Source organism: Orycteropus afer, unplaced genomic scaffold (genome assembly GCF_000298275.1).
Source record: "Orycteropus afer afer isolate SDZICR_OR568_19922 unplaced genomic scaffold, OryAfe1.0 scaffold00197, whole genome shotgun sequence".
In the NCBI taxonomy this organism is placed as follows: domain Eukaryota; kingdom Metazoa; phylum Chordata; class Mammalia; order Tubulidentata; family Orycteropodidae; genus Orycteropus; species Orycteropus afer.
In genome coordinates, this window is record NW_006921784.1 from 4,304,424 (window position 1) to 4,328,121 (window position 23,698).

The following is a 23,698-nucleotide window of genomic DNA, read 5'->3' on the forward strand; positions in this document are numbered from 1 at the left end:
TAGGCACTGTACAAAGGCCACCCCTACCCTACCTTGCTGCAGCCCCTCCCCTATAACCTTCTAGAGGGCCTTTACAATCTGTACACAGCTCTCCCTGGTTGAGACAGGTTCCCAGACTGAGAACCTGCCCAGTAATAACCACAATGGAGCCCCATACGAAAAACACACAACTTCAAATGAAAGAAACAGATACACAACTCAAGAGCTGCCAATGCGTCATTCCATTCATCAAACAAACACAAATCCCATATTCTAGGAGGGTTTTAATTGTATATCAATGATTGTGGACAAACAATTTTTCCCATAATTACAAAACAAACTATAAGAAAACAAACGGAAAGAAAATGGCAGCAGAATTCAAGAAGGTGCGTTTCTTTCACTGTTCACAGTGCAGAGCTCACGAGACAGCAGCGTACAGAGCTCACGAGACAGCAGCGTACAGAGCTAGGCGCTTTGGGGTGTCGGCATCCTCTGCTTCCCCTTCAAGGGCTCGCTTTCGACTAGTGGAAGGCTGGAAATCAAGGAAAAGGGACCAGTGTTTAACAGAAAACCATTGGCTTCTATAAGATTACCAAATTTCCCCAAAAAGTTTCTGGTAAATTTTGGGCATTTCATGAGCAACTTGTAACACCAAGAATTACCATTTTGTTAACATCGGAATTCCCACCACACTTGCTCCATTTGGACATGTTTATCCAATGGACATTGCTCTTCCATGTGGCTTCTGAACACTCAATGATGAATATTGAAAGTTAGCAGCATTTAACCAGCCTCCCCCTGGCCTTCTCCTAAATTCTGAAGTATAAAGGGATGACTGTACCTCTCCCTGGGAGCCCCAAGTCTGCCTGCTTTGTGGAAGGATGACCCCTTTTGCAGCTTGGTTGTTTTCCCATTTGTAGAATTGGGAGGGGGTGATGGGAAGAGGAGAGGCATCTTAAACCCAAAGGCAGTAGGCCAGGAATTAAGAGACACCAACTTCCATTTAAGAGGCCCTGGTAGCGCAACAGTTAAGTGCTCCATTGCTAAGCCAAATGTTGATGATTAAAATCCACCCAGCCACTCCTCAGAAGGAAGACCTGGTGATCTCTCCCTGTAAAGATGACAGCCTTGAAAACCCTATGGGGCAGTTCTACTCTGTCACATTGAATTGCTATGATTGGAAATTGACTTGACAGGACCTAACAACTTACAAAGAACATCAGAAGAATAAAATGATAACCAATAAATCATCAACTCCTTGCCTAAAATTTACATTTTTCAACCTCTTGATCGACAATCCCTAGCCCTACTTCTGTAATGCATTAAGAAAATGCAATCGGTATTGTCAGATCATCCTAGGGTGCTAGAGGAAATCAAGTTGAAACAAAGGATCTATGACATTATTCCTAATAATGTTATAGTTGCTGCTGAGGTCAATCTTCAAACTCATCCTTGTGAAATACATCATCTCTTCCATTAAATTGTGCTGCATGTTGGCTGTCATCCTATCAGCCAAACTCATGGCAACCCCAAGCAGAACGGAACGAAAAGCTGCCGAGTCCTGCGCCACCCCGTGATCGTTTAGGGATTAGGAATTAGACCGTTGTGATCCGTGGGTTTTCACTCGCTGATCTTCAGAAGCAGATCACGGCCCTTTCTTCCTCGTCCATCTTAGTCTGGAAGCTCCAGAGAAACCTGTTCAGCATCACAGCAACACGCAAGCCTCCATTACAGACAGGTGGGGGCTGGGCGTGGGGTGCACTGGCCAGGTATCGAACTGCGTCTCCCGCGTGGAGGGACAGAATTCGACCACAAGCCAGTTGCTGCTGAGTTGACTGCAGTTCGCGGTGACCAGAGTAGAACTGTGCTCCTAGGATTTTTAACAGCTGATTTTTCAGAAGTAAATTGCCTGGCCTTTCTTCTGAGGTGACTCTGGGTGGATTTGAACCTACGGTCGTTGGATTAGCAGCTGAGCATGGTAATCATTTGCACCACCCAGGGACTCTCTCTTTGAACTGTGCCTGTATTTAGCACCCATCACCAAATACCTGGGTTGAGACCTGGGGTACAGCCATTGATTTATTTTCCTCCAAAAGCAATTCTTGAAACCTTCTCTTCATGTCTTCATCCTGTAAAGAATTTAAAAACATAAGTAAGCTGTATCTGAGGGAGAGAAAGCTCCAAGAAAGCAGGGCTAGGACACCTTACCCCTGGAAGCAAGGAGGAGGGCACAGGTGCTGATCTGGCCAGACCAGAAGCATCCTCTTGCAGGAGCTCCGCAAAACAAAAAACAAACCAACTGCCATGGAGCTAATTCCAACTCATAGCAACCCACACTGGATTTCCAAGATGGTAAATCTTTATGGAAATAGATTGCCCTGTCTTCCTTCCATGGACTACTTGGTGGGTTTGTACCACCAAACTTCAGGTTAGCAGTCAAATGCCTTAGGCACTGCACCACCAGAGCGCCTTGCAGAAGCTCATGTTGTTGTTGTTGTTATGTGCCGTCGAGTCGACCCCCGACTCATAGCGACCCCTCCTTGGGTTTCCGAGGCAGTATCACTACGGAAGTAGGATTGCCCAACCTTCCTTCCGAGGAGTGGCTGGTGGGTTTGAACCGCCTGCCTTCTGGTTAGCAGTCAAGTGCTTTAGCCACTATGCTACCAGAGCTCCTTGCAGAAGCTCATAAGGCCTCTATATTCCCAGAGCCTAACTTGTCATCTAGCAGTCATTGTTTTATCACCATTGGTGGAGTCAAACCCTCATGCCTAAGGGCTCTTGGTGGGTCAGAGAACCACCAATCTCTAGCCTCAGGATCCAGATCGGAGGGAGCTAGAGGCCAGATGCAGGGCCAGCTCAGTCCTCATGCAGCTTCTTAAATCTCTCCAGCAGCCCCCACCTCCCATCAACATCGAGGCCAGTCAACCAGACCAGTCTGGCAAAGCGATTCTAGCGCCCTAGGAAAACTCCCCCCACAGGTGCTGTTCAAGTCGCCAGAAAGCCTTCAAGTTCACAATCTCCCAGAGCTGAGGTCTAATGAGGGAGGAAGTCAAACAGGACATGACTTTACAGGTGGTTTAGGCTGCAGGAGAGGAAGCTTTGAGGGAGTCAGAGGGGCACTGAGGACTCCTGCCCAGGTGAGTCTCAGGGTGGCACCCACCTTCCCCAGTGCTCAAGGATTTGAGAGCCCTGAGAGATGACCTGATGCAGCTCTCCTCACCTTCAGCAAGGTGAAACATCTGTGACGGGGAATGCGGGCTTTGGGACTGGCCAGAATGCCAGCTGGACCACTCACAAGCCAGCTGTGTGGAATTCAAACTCAGAGCTGTCTGATTCCAAAGCCCCATGTGCTTTCTCCCCTCCTTCCACTCCAGCCAAATGTACCATGGGGGTGGGTGGGTGGGAGGCACAGAGGAGCAAAGGCTTCCAATTGTTCGTCAGCCATTGGCTAGAGGATCAATGACAGGTTCATCTATTCTGTACTTGCACCTGGAATCACATTCTTTGATCACCCTGTTTCCTGAGTCCCCACTGCCCATTTGAAGAGCACCAAGTTGGTCTGGGTTCCACACTGTGCTCTCCCACAGCCTTAGGCTCTCCCTTCTCATGCAGTGCCAGTCTCTAAGGCCACTCCCCCTCCCACCTGCTCATGCCACAGCCTCCCCAGGAATGCCCCCTTGCCTTCCTGGCCATTCACCTCATCTACCCTCCCCATTCACTAAGTGAACAAATATTTCCCGAGTACCCTTAAATGCCAGGCGATCTACTTCCATAAAGATTTACAGCTTTGGAAACCCAATGCGGGTCACTAAGAGTAGGAAATGACTCGATGGCAGTGAGTTGTTTCTTTTCTTCTTCTTCTTCTTCTTTTTTTTAAAATATATAATAGGTATTAAGGAGCTCTGCTGCCACAGTGCCTAAGGCATCTGACTGCTAATCAGAAGACTGGCAGTTCAAACCCACCTGAGGCAATCTACCTCCTCAGAAACCCAATGGGGGTCACTATGAGTCAGAAGCAACCTGATGGCAATGGGTTTGATTTTAGGTTTATAATAGACATTTAAAAAAAAATTGTGAGTCAATTCTGACTCACAACAACCCTATAGGACAGAGATGAACTGCCCCAAAGAGTTTCCAAGGCTGGGATCTTTATGGAAGCAGACTTGCCAAATCTTTTTTCTGTGGTCAGCAGCCAAGCACTTAGCCACTGTACCACCGGGGCTCCTATAATATGCACCAAAAAACAAAACAAAACAAAAACTCCCTGCCATCAAATGGCTTCCAACTCACAGCGATCCCTACTGGGTTTCCAAAACTGTAAATCTTTATGGAAGCAGACTGCCTCATTTTCTGCGGAGTGGCTGGTGAGTTCAAACCACTGACCTTTTGGTGAGCAGCAAATGCCTCAATGACTACCAGAGCTCCTAATAATACACACAGGGCCCTCCCTATCAGAGGAACTCAATCAGTGGTGACCATGTCATCCACCCATCCATCTCCCATGTCCTCTCCAGGCCACTTAGCCTTCGGATGCTCTTCACACTGTGTAAACATGTGGGAACCTGAAGCCCCATGGGCATTGGCCCCACCTCATCCTGGAGACCGCCTATGCCCTGCACCCATCTCTACCACAGGTACCACATGGTACTGTAACTACTGTGGTCAGGACTGTCTCCCTATCCAGACTGCCAGCTCCCCAAGGCAAAGACTTATCTTATTCTTCTATGCATCCACGGGGCCAATGCTGCTCAGGATCTAAGCTCATTGACCGTCCCCTGAAGGAATGACTGCAGGAACAAATGAAATCACGGTGGCAAGCCCTTCACATGACAGCCATTCAGTGCTGCCAAACAGAGCTGGGCACACACCTATTCACATCTACATTTAAAGAAGTCGTCAGTTATCAATAATATCAAAATGGCTCATCACAAACGACAGGGAGCACTGTGTATCTGTAAATACCCTTCCTTTGAGATGCTGACAGTCTATTCAGAAATACTCAATTATATTTCGCCTAGAAAGCAAGTAAGAAGGAAGCATCTAACTCACGCAATGCACATGAGGCAAAAAGTGGGCATAAGGAACACACCCCAATCTGGAGAGTCTGTTAACAACAAAACAGAGACCAGAACCCCCTCCCTAAATGCTCAGTCCAGTTCCAGACCCACAAAACCACTTGGTTTCTTCACAAACACTGAATTCCTCCACCAAAAAAAAAAACCCTAATCAGTTGGTGATGTTTTAAATGGACGCTCTGGATCCCTGTGCTCATTCACTGTTCATTCCATCTTCTGCTGCAAAAGATAAATGAGGACAAAAGAATGTTCCAGCAAGACTCCTGTGGCCGGTTGAACAGCACCTCTTCCTCGGTTGTTCGTTAATAGTTTTCTTACATAAGAAAAAGAGGCTATACGTGTTTGTCATCTTCAGACGGAGGCAAACCCTGTGCCCAGGCCTAACTGCAAGCAAGGTCCAGTGTTAGCAAGACTAACACATCTCCTCAACCTTTACACATGGCCCCTGAGAGTTTCCCTATAAGAACACATTAACAGAGCCAAGAGGCATGGTTCTCTTTTTCATCAAAATTAAATCCCCACATGCAAAGGTACCCTTTGTTTCCAAACTTCTTTTCTCCAGGGCCCTGCTGTTTCAAATCTGTGTGGTCTATTAAGTGCTAAATCATCGGACAGATTTCTTTAGAGAGGACTGCCGTTTCCAGGGCAATACCCCAAACACAGAGACCTGCCTTTTTTAAAAAAAAAAAAAAATTTGTTGTTCTCAACCTGAGCTGACCTGAGCAAAACAGTTGGGTGTAGCGGGTTGGAAGAAAGAATGGGGACAGCTTCCCCAGAACCCCAAAAGTACAGTGCCAAGGCTGGGTCCACTGGGGAGCAGTCTCCAAGCATCTCTCAAGCAATCTGGTTAAACTCTCCATCCCCACAGGAAATGGAGAAACCAAAAAGAAAGTTAATAGACATTAGCAGGCATGGCCCTGCTGAATGGAGCTGCATGTAACAGAAGGTCAGCCATCCATCAGAAAACCTGCCCGATGCTGTAGCTAATTCCAAAACCAAAGATTAGCCAAGCAAAGTCAAAGGACTCCCATCTCTGGCAGTATGAATGAGGTCGACACATAACCTCGCATCAGCCACAATCCCCAGCAGGACCATAGAAGTGATGCAGACTTGAAAGGCACAGGTGACAGCCTGCACTAATGGCATTCTTACTCACTGGGAACAAGAAACGGGCCCTTTTATGCCCAATCACTTACACTTGAGAAAAAGTAGATTCTCTCCAAAGAGGCTGCCCTCCCTCCATCTCCTATTTCCCTGATTTAAGATGAAAGATGGCTGGAACACAGCCCACACCCCCTGGGGCAGCTGAGGTGCAGAGGGAAAAACCAGCTCTCAAAGGAACAGAGCCAAACTGCAGACTCGGGGCAGCCAAGTGGAACCAGGACAGGCATAAAATAAGCGTATCCATCCAAGAGGCACATGTAATGTCAGAGTTTGCACCCCTCTAAACACACACACACAGAGAAGCTCCGGTGGTGGAGTGGGTAAGGCATCTGGCTGCTAACGAGAAGGTCAGTGGTTCAAATCCACCAGCTGCTCTGCAGGAGGAAGATGAGGCAATCTACTTCTGTAAGGATTTAAAGCCTTGGAAACCCAATGAGGGTCGCTAGGTGTTAGAATCGACTCGATGGCAGTGGGTTTGGTTTGGTTTTTAAACACATACAGAAGAGCCCTAGTGTGCAACAGTTAAGTGCTCAGCTGCCAATCAAAGGCTGGTAGTTCAACCCCCACAGCAGCTCCATGGGAGAAAGACGGGATGATCTGCTCCCACAAAGATCCCTCCATTGCCAGTGAGTGAATCCCAACTCATAGCGACCCTATAGGATGGAGTAGAACTGTCCCATAGCGTTTCCATGGCTGTAATCTTTACAGGGGAGCTCTGGTAGCATAGTGCCTAAAGCATGTGACTGCTAACCAGAAGGCTGGCGGTTCAAACCTACCAGCCACTCCTCAGAAGGAAGGTTGGGCAATCTACTTCCGTAGTGATACCGCCTCGGGAACCCAAGCAGGGGTTGCTATGAGTCAGGTCTGACTCGAAGGCATAACAATCTTTACAGAAGCAGACTGCCCCCTCTTTCTCCCACAGAGGGGCTGGTGGGTTTGAACTATCACGAGGAGTCAAAATTGACTCGATTACACCTACCAACAACAAACACACACATACAAACAATACACCTGAAAGCTCAATCTCAAACATGACACAGACCCAACAGAGGAGACATGTTTCCATCTTCTTCCTCTCTCCCACACAATTCCAGGCACACCAATCCCCTGTACTTTATACTAGTGGGCACTGCCCCATACCCACCTGAAGCCACGGGTGTTTTAAGGCTTCTTCTGTTGTAAAACGCTCCTTGGGATCCACTACCAACAACTTCTTGACAAGGTCCAGAGCTAAAGCAACAAGATAATTTGGCTAAAAGCAGTGCAAAGGAGAAATACATTAAAACAGGAATTATTAAAGGAAGCCAGAGCAGAGGCCAACACCCAGAGAGAGTGGAGGGTCTGAGATCATCGTAGAGTCACCCAAAGTAACAGGTAGGGCCCCTTATGCTCCTCACTTCTTCAGAGTGCTAGAACTTTACAATCCCTCGACTCTCTGTTCCCACTCGCCTTGCTGGACTGAAGTTCAAGCGAATTAAAGCTGAACTTCCACCCACTTCTAAGATACTCAATATACTTAAGTAAATTCTCCGAGTCTAAGAGACTGATGGCGAGAGTTCCTCGGCCACAGAGAAGCTCCCAGAACTTCAGGCTTGTCAGAAATAAAGCCTGACTACTCCAGCAAGGAACTAGAAGGTGGCTTATCAATTGTAACAATAAACAAACAAACAAAAAACACCTCACTGCCGTCGAATCAATTCTGACTCATAGCAACCCCTTTTGGGTTCCCAAGGCAACAAATCTTTAGAGAAGTAGATTGCCCAGTCTTCCTTCCACAAGGGACTGGTGGATTTGAACCACCAACCTTCTGGTTAGTTTTCCTTAAATAAGCATTCTGCCCTTTAACCAATCATCTATGCTATACTGTTTGGCCATTTCTTCTTCTTACTATTATTACTGCTGTTTGGGTAAAAGGCAATTCCTTTAGCTACCTACTCTTTTCTTCTGAGAATTATAAAGTTGCAGTTTTAACTTATCAAACACAAAGTAATTACTTTAGGTCTTACATGCTTACTCACTCAAAAGAAACCTCCTAACTAATCTTTACTTATTATTGTGCTTTTAAATAGGTGCCAGGCACATGTGTTCACTACATTTGTTGTGGTTAGGGGCCTTCCCAGTGATTTTTGACTCACAGTGGCCCTAGGAGACAGAGTAGAACCTCCCCCACAGAGTTTTCCTGGCTATTATCTTTACAGGAAAAGATTGCTCAGCCTTTCTCCTGCTGAGTGGCTGGTGGGTTCAAACTGCCAACCTTTCAGTTCACAGCCAAGCACTGAACCATTGCTCCACTGGGGCTCGTCATACTTAACCCTCACAAAAACCCTTAAGAGGAGAAGTTATTGAGCGCCTTTCACAAATAAGGAAACAGAGACTGAGACAGGTTAAGTAACTTGCCCCTGTTCACATACCTAGGAAGTGGCAGACCCAGGAATTAATAAGCCTGAGCTCTGAAGCTTAGCTCCTAAAATCTTCATCTGCCTCTCAAACAAATGGTGCAAAACTAACAAGAGAAAAGGAGAACAGAATGGACAGGAGAAAACATCCCGGGATTTGAAAAGAAACTCCCACCAAAGCACAAACAGGTTAGCAAAAACCACACATTTATAACCCTTTCGTATCCATACCCTTCTCTGAGACCTCTGCCCAGACTTCAGGAATGAAGTTGTACTTTCCACTGGTGATCTGATCCTTCAGTGACACTTGAGTCTTATGCTCAGAGAAAGGTGGATACCCACTAAGGCTTAATATCGGTAGAGAGAAAAAGGGAAAGACGTCAAGAGTCTCAGTGGCATTCCGATACACAGATTTCGTTTTCAGCATAATGAACAATCAGGTTTTCTCTACATCACTGGTCAAAGATGACCGAAATTACACACAAGCTCTCTACCTGGACATGCTGTGGATTTCATCCTATTACTTCCAAGCAAACCGTGACTCAATAAAACCTTTCTTACCAAATGAAAAGAATAACTCCTAAACTCCAGCAGTCCACAGCACGGTTATACCCGGCAGTCCCAAAGGAGACAAGAACCTCAGGAGCCAAATAGGTGGGGGTCCCACATAAGGTTCTCATGAGAGAGGTCTCCCCCAAAATCTTAGACTGCCCAAAATCAGTAATCTAAAATGAAGGACAAAAGGGAGACATTGGTAAGTGATAGCATGAGAAATTAACACAGACTGCCAGCACCAAAACACATACTGGCGAGATTCGTTTCTATCCTGCAGTTCATACCTGCCATTAACCTAGAATCGACAAGTCCCTGTCTTTGCCTTTAACGTATTTATTTAATTTTGCTTAGATAGTTGTTTCTGAGTCCAGGAACTTCAAGATCCAGGCCTTCCAATCTACCTATGTTCTCTGTAACCTTAGAAAAGATGTATATAATCCTTCTGTAAAGACGCAGACACTCTAGAACTCCAATGAGTTATGCATGGATCTTCTCAGACTTCCGGGTCTCCACCCTAGCTGCACAGCGCAATACCTGAAAAGCTTGGAGAAACTACTTACCAAGCTGGACGCCGTTGAGTTGATTTCAACCCATAGCAACCCCATGTGATGGAGTGAGGCTGTCCCATAGGATTTTCTTGGCTCAATCCTTATGGAAGCAGATCACCGGGTCTTTCTCCCATGGAGTGGCTAGGTGAGTTCAAACCACCAACCTTTGGTTAGCAGTTGAGCACGTAATCATTGTGCCACCAAGGCTCCGTGGACTTCCCTTTAGCAATAATAATTTAAGTGGTCCAAAGTGTAGCTTGGGTGTTGTGATTTTTTATTTATTTTTTATTTTTTAAATCTCAACAGGAGATTCTAACACAAAACCAGACTTGAGAAGCACTGCCTTAGACTGAAGCAGGGGATGGGACTCATCTGTCCACCTAGACCCCGCTTTCCTCCCTCAGAGCACAGGAGACGCACATGCCCAGAAGGCAACGAATGGCCACTGGGATCTGGGTAAAGCAACCCCACCTGACCTCTAAAATTAATTGCTAAAAGTAAGAAGATCAGATTCTCAACCTCAATATGCTCTCACTTTTTATCTGATCATGGAAGAGACAATTTCTCAACAGAAATCTACTGGAATGGCCACAGAACATAAATTTCCTACCTTTATAAGACAGTCCTCTTTTTGTGATGAGAGTAGAACATTCTCTGGCTTTAAGTCCCGATGTATAATGCCATTTTCGTGAAGGTACTACATACACAGAAAGGAGGCATGAACCTTAGACTGCGGCAGTAGGTACGTGAATAGAGATAAGAGTCAGCACCACACACTTTAGAGATGGACTGGGCTGTACACCATGATATTCACACCCATATTCTCAAAATTCCCAGAACACTACCGGGTAAAGAGGCTGCTGCTGTTACATAACAATATGAGTCGATTACGACTCATAGAGACCCCAGGTGACACAGTAGAACGGCCCCACTGACTGTCATCTCTATGGAAACTGATTGCCAGGTCTTTCTCCCATACAGCCACCAGGTGGGTTTGAACTGCCAACATTTCAGTTAACAGTTGAGCACTTAACCGTTTGTACCACCAGGGCTCCCTGGATAAAGGGGTTACTGTGGACAAACTTGTTCTCAAGATACTCTGAGAAAAGAAAAAATGTTAGAAAGGCAACTTATGACATCAGCCTTTTGGTTCACTTCACAAGATAATAAACATCCTTTCACGTTGGCAGAAATATAAGGTGTCAATTTTAACAAAAATGCAAACGAATGACATAAAATATTTTGTGACCATACTAAAGTAACCATAAAAATTCTCCCAAAATGATATATTTGGCTATTCCAGCCTTAAGAATAATCTTTTTAAAGGGAACTCATAAAATATGTATACTTGTAAAAGATCTGTTAAACACTCAGACTTAACTGGTTTTTTTAGAAAGCTCAATGGTCTGAAACATAAAAAAGAACACACCAAGAAACATTCATATGCAATGTCAAATTTCTTTAGGGGAAAAAAAAAATCCACATCCATTGGCCTGCACACCCAATCCACCCTAATCTTCTGTTTTTGTAAATTGTAATAAATATATAAGGAAGAAAACATAGGCCATCTCCACAGGCTTCATGTGTGTACTTCACTGATGTTCATTATGCCAATCATATTACTCACCCATCACCCTATCCATTCCCCAACTTAACAGAACTTCAGTGCCCCAAAGCATTGAGTCCTAATCCTAAGTATATCCAAAAAAAGAAAAGGGAAACAAATACACAAACAACTCATTGCCATTCTGTTGATTCCAATTCATGGTGACCCTGTGTATTACAGAGGAGAACTGCTCCATACGGTTTTCTTAGCTTTCATCGTTACAGAAAGAGAGACTGACAGGTCTTTCTTTCGTGGTGCCACTGGGTAAGTTCAAATGACTAACCCTCAGTTTAGCAGTTGATCACAAACTGCTTGTGGCACCCAGGGACTGTTAAGTATTTAAAAAAAAAAAATTGCTGTCCAGTCAATTCTGAGTCAGGGACACTACAAGATGGAGCTGAACTTCCCATAGGGTTTCCAAGGCCGTAGGGACATTGTTAAGTTTGGGAATGGATGGGGTGATGAATATAATCACCCTGCGTGTGAAGGGAGCACCTAACACCATCCCATCTGTCCCAGTCGCCCCTCCCTGACAGCCTGACCCTGGTACCTACCCAGCTTCCACCACAAAAGCTAAAGGTTATAAGGATCAGGCAGAAGCAGGGATCAACACTGCTCCAGAAACATGCCCAAGCTAAGGAGAGGAGACGCAGATGCATGTTCTTATTTTTTTTTCCATTCCCATTCTAAGTGTCTCCTAAGCTTCACAGAGAGAGCTTTGTCTCTGAGTGAAACACAGGATGTTTTTGCCAAGAAGAGAACAACAAACACAGCGTTCCACTCTGAATTTTAAGCCACCGTTACGCAATTTCTGCCTAACTCAAGGGCTAATTCACCTAAAAGGAAGCAGGCTGTCAACAGAACTCAGGGCTTCTCTTACCTGTACAGCCAAGAGCATCTGGTAAAAGTAGAGTTTGCAGGTAGCTTCCTTCAGGCGTCTGTTGCCCACCACCCTGTCAAACAGCTCTCCTCCTTCCATCCTGAAACACAGGTAAAGCAGGTGATTCAATTCCTGGAAGGAAACTCACTTGGATGGAAGATAATAATGCAAACACACCACACTCATGAAGACAAGCCCGGAGTCGCCATTTTCACTCACTCTTGACTCTTAGTTTTAAAGCCAATGACGTGAAAAGGCTCCTCCACAATCAGATGTCCCAGCAGGAAATAAAGTAGCAAGGGATGTCAGAAGCTGTGTGCAGTGGGCACTGAGGACACCAGGGGAGCTTTAAACAATCTGATTCAATTGATTGGTGGTGGGGCCCACCACTGTGGAGCCTGCATTGTGAGGCTGATGCAGGGTTAGCATATACTTATCATCAGATAAGTGGAGTCTGAGCCCCAAGCCCATCATTTTCCAGCTGCGTGACTTTGGGCAAGCTATTTTTTTTTTTACCTCTCCGAGCTTGTCTGAGGAGCCCTAGTGGCACAGTGGTTAAGCGTTCAGCTGCTAACCAAAAGGTTGGTGCTTCAAACCTACCAGCCACTCAGCAGGAGAAAGACGTGGCAGTCCAAGAGTACAGCCTTGGAAACCTTGTGAAGCAGTTCTGCTCTGTCCTATAGAGTCGCTATGAATCAAAATCAACTCAATGGCAGTGGGTTTGGTTATAAAGCTTGTTTGTGCCTCTTAACAAATGGGGATGATACCAGGTACCCTGATGGTTGTTGTAAAAATTAAGAGATAACTGATGTAGGCAAAGCAGCTGGCATAACAAAGTCATTCAATTCCTCCTTTTCTGGAAGTGGAGCTAAGGCTGCTGTGAAGGTTAAATGATCCATGTAAAGTGCTGAGAACAGTTGTGAAAATGGAGTGACACCAGCATAGTTGCCTGACCTCTTTGTCTACCATCACAAGGGGAAAGAATCAAGATCACAGCCAAGGCTGATTCTTATGAAGCAGAGGTCAGAAAGACCTCCTCTCTCCAACCTCTTCACTGGTTCAGACACCAGCTGTCCCTTCCACAGAACTCTTTACTTTTCTGCTGGGTTCAACAATGTGTTGAGATGGCCACACAGAACTCAAGAACAATACTCACAATTATAAGGTTTATTAGGGAAATAACAGGTTACATACAATTCAGGATCAGGAACGGCTCAGTATACAGTTCTTTGGTCAGGACAGCTTCTCAGCCATGGCCACAGGCAGGCCTCTCTTTTCACCTTAGCCTCTCTGGCCCATGGGCCTCCTGGGCCATTCAGCCTCAGCCATGTTCAGGCAACTGTTGCAAAGCTCTTTAGTTCCACTGATAAGTGCCCAGAGGCACCCCACTCTTCCAATAAACCTCAGCCTGAAGATACTCAGCTCTTTAGCTCTGTGGGTCAGTGAGCCTATCTCCACCAAGTACCTGAAAGCACCCACTCCAACAAGGAAGGTGTTCAGTTCGCCTGCACCACGGGCCAGAAAGCCCACGTTGCCATCTTGTGTTGGTATCCTGGTTCTGCTGCCACCACTTCTCTGTCGCTGCTTCTCACCATCTCGCACCATCTCTGGTGTTACATCTCTCTCTTGTCTTTCTCTCTGTGTCTCCTGGGTCAGGAGGTTCTCAGCACAAGGACTCTGGGTCCAAAGGATGTACTCTACTCCTGTCTCTTCTTCTTGGTAGTAGTGAGGTCCCTCCTGTCTGCCTCGAGGATAGCTCATTTTAAGCCTAGCAGGATGGCAAAATGACCAATCCCCTTGTTAGGGTTCCATACATTTTATTTGCATGGTCCCACCTCTGGTAGCATAGTGGCTAAGGCACTTGACTGCTAACCAGAAGGCTGGCGGTTCAAACCCACCAGCCATTCCTCGGAAGGAAGATGGGGCAATCTACTTCCGTAGTGATACTGCCTCGGAAACCCAAGGAGGGGTCGCTATGAGTCAGGTCTGACTCGACGGCACATAACAACAACAACAACAACCTCCACAAAATTTCTGAGTTATCTAGTGCTACTGTAACAGAAATGCCGCAAGTGGATGGCTTTTTGAAGAGATGGAAACAACCTAAGTACCCATAAATAGATGAATGGATAACCAAACTATGGTACATACACACAATGGAATACTATGCAACACTAAAGAATAATGAAGAATCCATGAAAACACTTCATAACATGGATGAACCTGGAGGACATTATGCTGAGTAAAGGATAAACATCGTATTAGTCCACTATTGTAAAAAGTCAAGGAAAGTTTCACATATGGAAGGAAACTTTCAGGGATGGGAAGGGAGGGGAGAGAAAATTTGCTAGATAGGTAAGAGAGAAGTATTGATTTGGGTGAAGGGAAAGGCAATATACCAAAAGCAAGTGACCAGCACAATAACACTAAGGAAAAGGAAGACACAGAGAGGTACACAAGAGGTACAGAAAGCAAAGGTAAATACTTTTACATACACAATATGCATTATCAGTAATAACAAACACTAATCTATGGGTGGATACATAGGTAGGTAGGTAAGCAAATGATACGTAGGTAGATAGGTAAGCAAATCGGGTATGGGTAGGCAAAAGACACATGGAAATAATTAGTACAAGGGAATAGTAGACCATGGGAATCTTGGCCTACATGACCCTGAGACCAGAAGAACTGGATGGTGCCCGGCTACCACTGTCAACCACTACAGAAAGGGATCAAAATCAAAATAGTAGATCCTGGATAGAGTGGGAGAAAAATGTAGAACTCAAAATCATAAAAAAAAAAAAAAGGCTTACTGGTCTGACAGAGATTGGTGAAACCCCCAAGACTATGGCCCCTACTCACCCTTTGGGCCTGGAATTAAATGCACTCCCATGGCTTCCAGATAAACAATAGGTCTACAAGGTGAACAATTAAACCAGATAGGTACACTCCTTAGAACAATCAACCAAGGGAGATCAGAAGGGCAGCATTTACAGAGAGAATAGCTCAGAGGGCAGGAATGTATAGGAAAAGACACAGGGAAAAAGTACCTGTGGGGAGGAATTGGGAAGAGAACAGTTATATTGTGGGGTTTGCAATCAATGTCATGAAATGAAATGTGTATGAACTGTTGCATGGAAAATGCACTTGTTCTATAAACTTTCACCCAAATCACAATAAAAAAGAAAAATAAAGAGGAACAGCAAAAAGAGAAAAACAGTGAATGGCTTTAACAAACACATTTATTCTCTCACAGTTTAGGAGGCTAGAAACACAAATTCAAGACCACCAACTCTAGGGAAAGCTTTCTCTCTGTGTGTCCTGGCCCCAGGATGTTCCCGGTGCAGGGACCTTGGGTCTGAAGGATGTGCTCCAGGCTCTTCTTTCTTGATGGTAGGAGGTCCACCTCTCTCTGCTCACTTTTCTCTCCTTCTATCTCTTACAATATAAAAGGAGCTCTGGTAGCATAGTGGCTAAGGCACTTGACTGCTAACCAGAAGGCTGGCAGTTCAAACCCACCAGCAACTCCTCGGAAGGAAGGTTGGGCAATCTACTTCCACAGTGATACTGCCTCGGAAACCCAAGGAGGGGTCTCTATGAGTTGGGCCCGATTTGATGGCATACAACAACAACAGGCCACACCCCAGGGAAACTCCTTTTCCATTGGGTCAGGGCTGTGAGGGAATTAAGAGTGTGACATCCCACCCTGGTAGTCCATAGTATATTCAATATTCTTCATCAAAACCATAATCCAAATGCATCATTCTTCTTAGGTCTTCCTTATTCAACGTCCAGCTTTCACATGACTACATGGCAACTGAAAACACCATGGCTTGGGTCAGGTGCACCTGCCAAAAACCAAACCAAACTCACTGCCGTCGAGTCGGATCCAACTCACAGAGACCCCTCCGTTACCGAGACGGTATCACTACAGAAGTCCAATCTTCCTTCTGAGGAGTGGCTGGTGGGTTCAAACTGCCAGTCTTCTGGTTAGCAGTCAAATGCCTCAGGCAGAGCACCAGAGCTCCCTTAGACTGACAAAAAATCATGGACTGCCAGAATGAACAAATCTGTGTTGGAAGAAGTATCTTAGAAGCAAGGATGGCAAGACTTTCCCTCTCATATTTTGGTGATGGTATCAGGAGGGACCAGTCCCTAGAGAAGGTTATTATACTTTGTAAAGTGGAGGGTCAGGGAAAAAGAGGAACACTCTCCACAGGGTGGTTTGACACAGTGGCTGCAATGACAGACCCAAGCACTGCAACGATTGTCAGGATGGCACAGGATCGTGCTTTATTCTCTTGAACACAGGGTCCCTGTGAGTTGAAACAGACTCCACAGCACCTACAACATAACAACATCTCACCCTAATCCTCTTACAACTGACTGACTTATCACTTCAAACCACATCATGGGGGGAGGGTCATGACATAACTGCCAAACCACTGAGAATCAAGACCCAAGCAAGCTGATACATATTTTGATGGGACATAATTCAATCCAAGCCAAGTGCCATTCACCTTATTGGCATTAGCAGCAAGCTGTCCAATCCCCTTAGTGGTCCACAAGCACCTTATTTGGATAGTCCCTACCAATCACTGTGTGGAAGTCACAAAAACTATGGTTAAATTTAAGCAAATCACTGCACTAAATTAAGTAATTCAGTGCACCACAACAGTATTTGGCTCATAGTAAGTGAGTGCTTAATAAATACTGGCTGTTGATGATGTTGTCAGGTGCCCCCAAGTCAATCCTGACTCATAGGTACAACATATGATAGAGTAAAACTGCCCTATACGGTTTCCTTGGTTGTAATATTTATGGAAGCAGATCACCAGGTCTTTATCTTACAGAGTGTGCAGGGTGGGTTCAAACCACCAATGTTTAGGTTAACAACCAAGCACTTAACCACTGCATCACCAAACAAAAAACCCACTTCCGTCAAGTTGAGTCCAACTCATAGCACCTCAAGGGACAGAGCAGAATTGCCCCACAGGGTCTCCAAGGCTGTAAATCTTTACAGAAGCAGACTGCCACATCTTTCTCCTACAGAGCTACTTATAGATTCAAACTGCCAACCTCTCAGTTAGCAGCCAAGCAATTAACCGCTGTGCCATCAGGGCTCTAAGAGCACCGTTGGGACTCCTTAAATATTGTAAATGTTGTTAGGTGCCATCGAGTCAGTTCTGACTCATAGCCACCTTATGTACAACAGACACTGCCCGGTCCAGTGCCACCCTCACAATTATTGCTATTCTTGAGCCCATCTGTGCCATCCTCACAATTGTATTCTTCAGCCCATCGCTGCAGCCACTGTGTCACTCCATCTCACTGAGGGTCTTCCTCTTTTTCAATGACCCTCTACCAAGCGTAAAATCTTTCTCCAGGTCCCTCCTGACAACATGATCAAAGTACAAGAGGCAAAATCTCACCATCCTTGCTTCTAAGATACTTTTTCCAAGACAGCTTTGTTCGTTCTTCTGACAGTCCATCGTATATTCAATATTCTTTACCAGCACCACGATTCGAAGGCATCATTCCTTCTGTCTTATTCATTGTCCAGCTTTTACATTATATGAGGCAACTGAAAAGACCATGGCTTGGGTCAGGCGCACCTTAGTTTTCAAAATGACATCTTTGCTTTTTAACGCTTTCAAGAGGTCTTCTGCAGCAGATTTGCCCAATGCAATATGCATTTGATTCCTTCACTTGCTTCCATGAACACTGATTGTGGATCCAAGTAATGAAATCCTTGACAACTTCAATCTTTTCTCCATTTATCATGATGTTACGTATTGGTACAGTTGTGAGGATTTTTGTTTTCCCTATGTTGAAGCATAATCCATACCGAAGACTGCAACTTTTGATCTTTATCAGTAAGTACTTCAAGTCTTCTTCACTTGCAGCAAGCAAGGCTGTGTCATCTGCATATTGCAGGTTGTTAATGAGTCTTCCTCCAATCCTGATGTCATGTTCTTCCTCATACAATCCAGCTTCTTAGATTATTTGGTCAGCAAACAGACTGAGTAAGTACGGTGAAAGGATGAAACTCTGATGCACACCTTTCTTGATTTTAAACCATGCAGTAGCCCCTTGTTCCGTTCAAACAACTGCCTCTTGGTCGATGTACAGGTTCCTTATAAGCACAATTAAGTGTTCTGGGATTCCCATTCTTTGCAATGTTATCTATAGCTGTTATGATCCACACAGTGAGATGTCTTTGCATAGTCAATAAAACACAGGTAAAACCTTCCTGATACTCTCTGCTTTCAGGCAAGATCCATCTGACATCAGCAATGATATCCCTCATTCCAAGTCCTCTTCTGAATCCTGCCTGAATTTCTGGCAGTTCCCCATCTATGCACTGCTGCAGTAATTTTTTATTATTTTCAAGCAACATTTTACTTGCACGTGACATTAATGATATTGTTCGATAATTTTCATATTCTGTTGGATCACCTTTCTTTGTCATGGACACAAATATGGATCTCTTCCAGTCAGTTGGCCAGGTAGGTATTTATCTTCCAAATTTCTTGGCATAAATGAGTGAGTGCTTCCAGTATGGCATCTATTTGTTGAAACATTTCAGTAGGTATTCTGTCAATTCCTGCCTTGTTTTTTAGTCAATGCCTTCAGTGCAACTTGGACTTCTTCCTTTAATACCTTAAATATTGGCTACTGCTATTTTTTTATTATTATTATTAAACTGTGTAAACTAGACCAAGTCAGGTACCAATCTCCTATTTGATAGCAACAGATATTCCCTCAAGCATCATGAGGGCCATCCAATCTCTCCTAGTGCTGTGATTTACTAGATAATTTTAATGGTCAACCTGCATAGCCACCATTGGACAACGAGGAACGAAGTATTCCCTTCCCGCCATGACAGAAACACTGCACACTTATGCCGGAACAGCCATCAAGACAGGCCTCTTCCAGGAATGAGACAGGAAAGTATTTTGGTCACACCAATTAAGACAGGACTTCATGGCCATCAAAGTAAAGTAGCAAGACATTGAAAGATATCCTAAGATGTCACCAGGACACTTGGGATTTGATCTCAGCAGAAAGCTCTATTTAGAGCAAGTATTTCAAAGTAATAGTACTGACCCATGGTTAAGCACCTATGTGTGCCCCGTACTCTGCCAGGGGCTTTCCATTTCTCAATGCATTTAATCCTTACAATAATCCTGCACGTGGCGGCATCATTATGATCCCCATTTAACACAAGGAAAAAAAAGACTCAGAGAGGTGACATAAACTCACCCTAGTTAGTCAGCTTGTTGTAGGTGGGTGCTGTCAAGTCAATTTCAACTTACAGCGTCCCCACATGACAGGGTAGAACTGCTCCATAAAGTTTTCTTAGCTGCAGTCATTTTGGAAACAGATCATCATGTCTTTCTCCCAGAGCAGGTAGGTGGGTTTGAACCACCAACCTCTCTCAGTTAGCAGCCAAGCACTTAACCACCATTTGCACCACCCGGGCTCTTAGAAAGCAAGATTCCAATCCAGGCCGCAGTCTCCAGACCCAGTGACAGGAAGCCCTCTGCCACTTGCCTTTAGAAACTCTGCTGGGATTCTAGGTTCTACTAACCCTCCTCCAACACACACACTCTGTGGGCCCCACCACCTCCACATAAGTATATTAACGACCCTCACAATAAAACACGCCAGTCAGCACTGGAACTTTGGTGGCTTATAAGCAGTTAAACAGAAATGAAAATTAAAACATTTACTACTTACAATTCCAAAACAATATAATAATCTTCTGTATCAAAAAAGTTTTTAATCTTGATGATGCAAGGCTAAAAGAGGGGGAAAAAGGAAAAACTAGTGAGAAATAGAGGGAAACTGTAACAACATAGAACTTAGGCCATCTGCCTAGAGGGCCGGGGAGGCCAAGACCAGGCATGTGGCCTCCTTTCTTGGAACACTGTGAAGTTACATGAAGGAGAGCAGAAAGAATAGAACGCAGCTAGTTCCTCAGAGAAGACATGCAGGAACCTCTGACAACCCAAGTATGCAAGGAACTAGGTCATATTTCATATACAGGGATGACACCCAAGAAGGAAGGCCGGGTTTCTTCCCAGGCCCTCCTCTCCACCGCCCCATAGACATGCAAGGGCAGCGTAAGGAACCTGACCGTAAGTTAATAAAAGCAGGCCAGGTGGAGACTCCGGCCCTACCTGCAGACAGCAGTGCTACTCAGCTCCAGGCAATGGGAACTACTAGGGAATCAGGACCCCATGTGACAAGACCCTTCCATTGTTTAAGGAAAAAGTGAAATTTTAATTTTATAAGAACTCACAGCACACCTGTGGGTATGAGAGGGGAGAGTCACACACCACACACACACACGCACGCACACACACACATCTATGGCTAACAATTTGCAATCTCTGATCAAAATCAAGTTCATTGCAGAACCCTGTGGGTAAAGAGAACAGGACCGTACAGTTTGAAATGCCTATTTATTTTTATGATTTTATACCTAAATGGCACTCCTGTTGTCTTCACAACACAAAGGCCGACAGTAAAGCTCAGTGGTGGTGATGGGTAGCTACAGCTGAGTCAGCCCCTGGATCATGGAGACTGGAATCACAACGAACAAAACGCTGCCTGGTTCTGTACCATCCCCGTGGTTGGACCATTGTGATCTGTATGGTTTTCGGTGGCTGATTTTCAGAAGCAGACAGCCAGGTCTTTCTTCCTAGTCTGTCTTCATCTGGAAGCTCTGCAGAAACCTGTTCGGCATCATAGCAACGTGCAAGCCTCCAGTGACTCATGGGTGGTGGCTGCTAGCCAGCCGGGTGGAAAGCAAGAACTGTCCCACTGAACTATGCCACTGCCTCCATAAAGCTCAGCAACAGGGGGAAGTAAAAGATTTGGAGATTTTATTAGAGACGCTGACCCCAGCAGCAAGGGGAACAGTGGTTGGATCAGAATTGAAGGGGAAGAGGGATTGGGATCAATGGCACAAAGCAAATTGTGGATGAACTGCTGACAGAAAACCAATTTGCTCTGTAAACTCACCCCCAACTCATAATAAAAAGGTAAAAAAAAAAAAAAGAATTGAAGGGGAAGAGAGCAGCAAGATTTTAGCATAGTGCCTGCACTTGACTGCTAACCAGAAGGCTGGAGGTTCAAACCCACTAGCCACTCCTCGGAAGGAAGGTTGGGCAATCTACTTCCGTAGTGATACTGCCTTGGCAACCCAAGGAGGGGTCGCTATGAGTCAGGTCCAACTCAACGGCACATAACAACAACAACAACATTTAAAAGAAAGCACCTTGGTGGTGTACACGATTAAATGCTCAGCTACTAGCCAAAAAGTTGGAGCTCCACGGAAGAAAGACCTGGTGATCAGTTTCCGTAAAGATTGCAGCCAAGGAAACTCTATGAGGCAGTACTACTCTGTCATATGGGGTCACTAGGAGTTGGACTCAACTCGACAGCACCTAACAACAACAACAACACTGAAAAAGGTGGCGAAACTCCCTAGAGTGATCTGCCTACAAAGCCCATTCCCTCATACCCATCGCTCTGATTAAGATCCTCCACGTGGTACCTTCCTCCCATGATGAACAGCAGTAAATGAATGCATCACTGCCTCCCTAAACACGGACGGATCCTGGAAACATAATGCTGAGTGGAAAAGGCAGGTCACAAAAGACTTCAGCGAGTAAGGGATCATTTTCAGAAGGCAAGCCGTAAGACACCATACTGCTCAGGGATACACATATATGTGACTTTTTTCAAAAAGCAGAGGAAGTATAAGAACAACATTCAGGATAATGGGGTCCCCACTGGGAAGAGGTGAGGGGTGGCCACGGGAGAAGAACACAGGTAGCTTTAACTGTATGACCAAGCTTTCCTTTAAGTTGAATGGTGAGTTCAAAAGTGTTCATTTTATTAGTTCATTTTATAATATACATTGTTTTGTGTGCTGTCAAGCTGCTTCCAGCTCCTAGCAACCCCATGTTACCAAGTAACACTGCCCCCCGCAGGGCTTCCTATGTTGTCATCTTTACAGGACCGATCCTCAAGTCTCCTGTAGAGCTGCTAGCTAAGTTCAAACTATTAACCTTTTGCTTAGCAGCTGAGTCCTTAACCCCCAGGGTCCCTTGTAATGTTAAAAACAAAAACAAAACAAAAAACCTGTCGCTGTCGAGTCAATTTCAACTCCAAGCAAGTGTATAACAAAGCAGAACTGCACCCTAGGGTTTCAGGCTGTAAATCTATATGGAAGCAGACAGTCACAGCCTTCTTCCCTGGAGTGTCTGGTGGGTTTGAACCACTGACCCTTCGCTTAGTAGCTAACCGCTTAACCACCAGGGCTTCTCTTATAACATATACCAAAACCAAACCAAACTCATTGCCCTTGAGTCGGATCCGACTCATAGCGACCCCTCCTTAGGTTTCCAAGGCCAATTCACTATGGAAGTAGATTGCCCAACCTTTCTTCTGAGGAGTGGCTGGTGGGTTTGAACCGTCAGCTTTCTGGTTAGCAGTTAGATGCCTTAGGCACTACACTACCAGAGCTCCTCTTATAATATATACTTATCACATGTTATTTTATATATGTCACACATCATATAATTTGTAAATGTTTGGAGGGAGGGAGAGAAGGAAACTTTGGGTTCTTACTACCCAGACGCTAAAATAGAACTTCTTAGCAGGGTTCACCATGCCACTCACAATGCTGTCCGCTACCCTGTATCTCTGACTCCAGCCTCGTCCTGCCCTCCACCTACCACTCCCACCTCAACCTCACCTCTTGCTCTTGGGAGCCCTATGTACACACCACAAAACCCAGCCCACCTCAGCCTCCCTGTACTCCTTCCCAGGGCTACACCTTTGCTCATGCTATCTTCCCACCTAGTGGCCTCATGCCCCAGGCCCACACTCAAATGTCCCCTCAGTGCATCTCTGATGTCTGTCAATCCACACTGGACCTTAGGATGTGTCTGCCAGCCAGACTGAGCTCCAAGAGGGCAGAGAAAAGAAACTAACACACCCACTAGAGGTGTCCTTTCCCACCAGGCACTGCGGGAGTTGACTCAAGGCTTACTGAGCTTTCTTGACCCAATACCCAGCATGCACACAGGAAGCACTCACATGCTGCCAAATTATGGCCAACAACAACAGCAGCTGCGCTAACTACTTACTGAGGGCAGATTCTGTGCCAGCCTCATTGTAGTCATAGACTATACGGCTGTGTGGGCCAGGCTGAGAATATACCAGTGCCATCGCTCCTTACCTATGATCACAGTTGTGGTGGTGAAGTTTGTGTGTCAATGTGGCTGGGCCTGGTTGAGCGGCTGGGCAGCTGGATGTAGTATTCCCCATGATGAGACTGGTAATCAACTCCATGGTGGAATCTACTGTGAGCAGCTGAGTAGCTGCCTTTGAGTATGTGGTCTGCTTCCCATATATAAGAAACAGCTTTGGGAATGGTCTCTAGTTTATGGCATGCTTGGACCCTGCATGTAGCC

General features: G+C 45.3%; 1 protein-coding gene across 1 annotated transcript in view; it reads right to left on the reverse strand.

Moving 5' to 3' along the window:
- Window positions 1–421: 421 nt before the first annotated feature.
- CHEK2 (checkpoint kinase 2) overlaps window positions 422–23,698 on the reverse strand; it is an 83,733-nt gene continuing 60,456 nt past the window's right edge. Inside the window, exons 7-14 of the mRNA XM_042781930.1 lie at window positions 19,947–20,008; window positions 12,204–12,303; window positions 10,328–10,414; window positions 9,176–9,339; window positions 8,846–8,961; window positions 7,363–7,448; window positions 2,028–2,108; window positions 422–511 (exon numbers count right to left, since the gene is read on the reverse strand). Coding sequence (XP_042637864.1) covers window positions 422–511; window positions 2,028–2,108; window positions 7,363–7,448; window positions 8,846–8,961; window positions 9,176–9,339; window positions 10,328–10,414; window positions 12,204–12,303; window positions 19,947–20,008 — 786 coding nt within the window. The remainder of the gene's footprint in view (window positions 512–2,027; window positions 2,109–7,362; window positions 7,449–8,845; window positions 8,962–9,175; window positions 9,340–10,327; window positions 10,415–12,203; window positions 12,304–19,946; window positions 20,009–23,698) is intronic.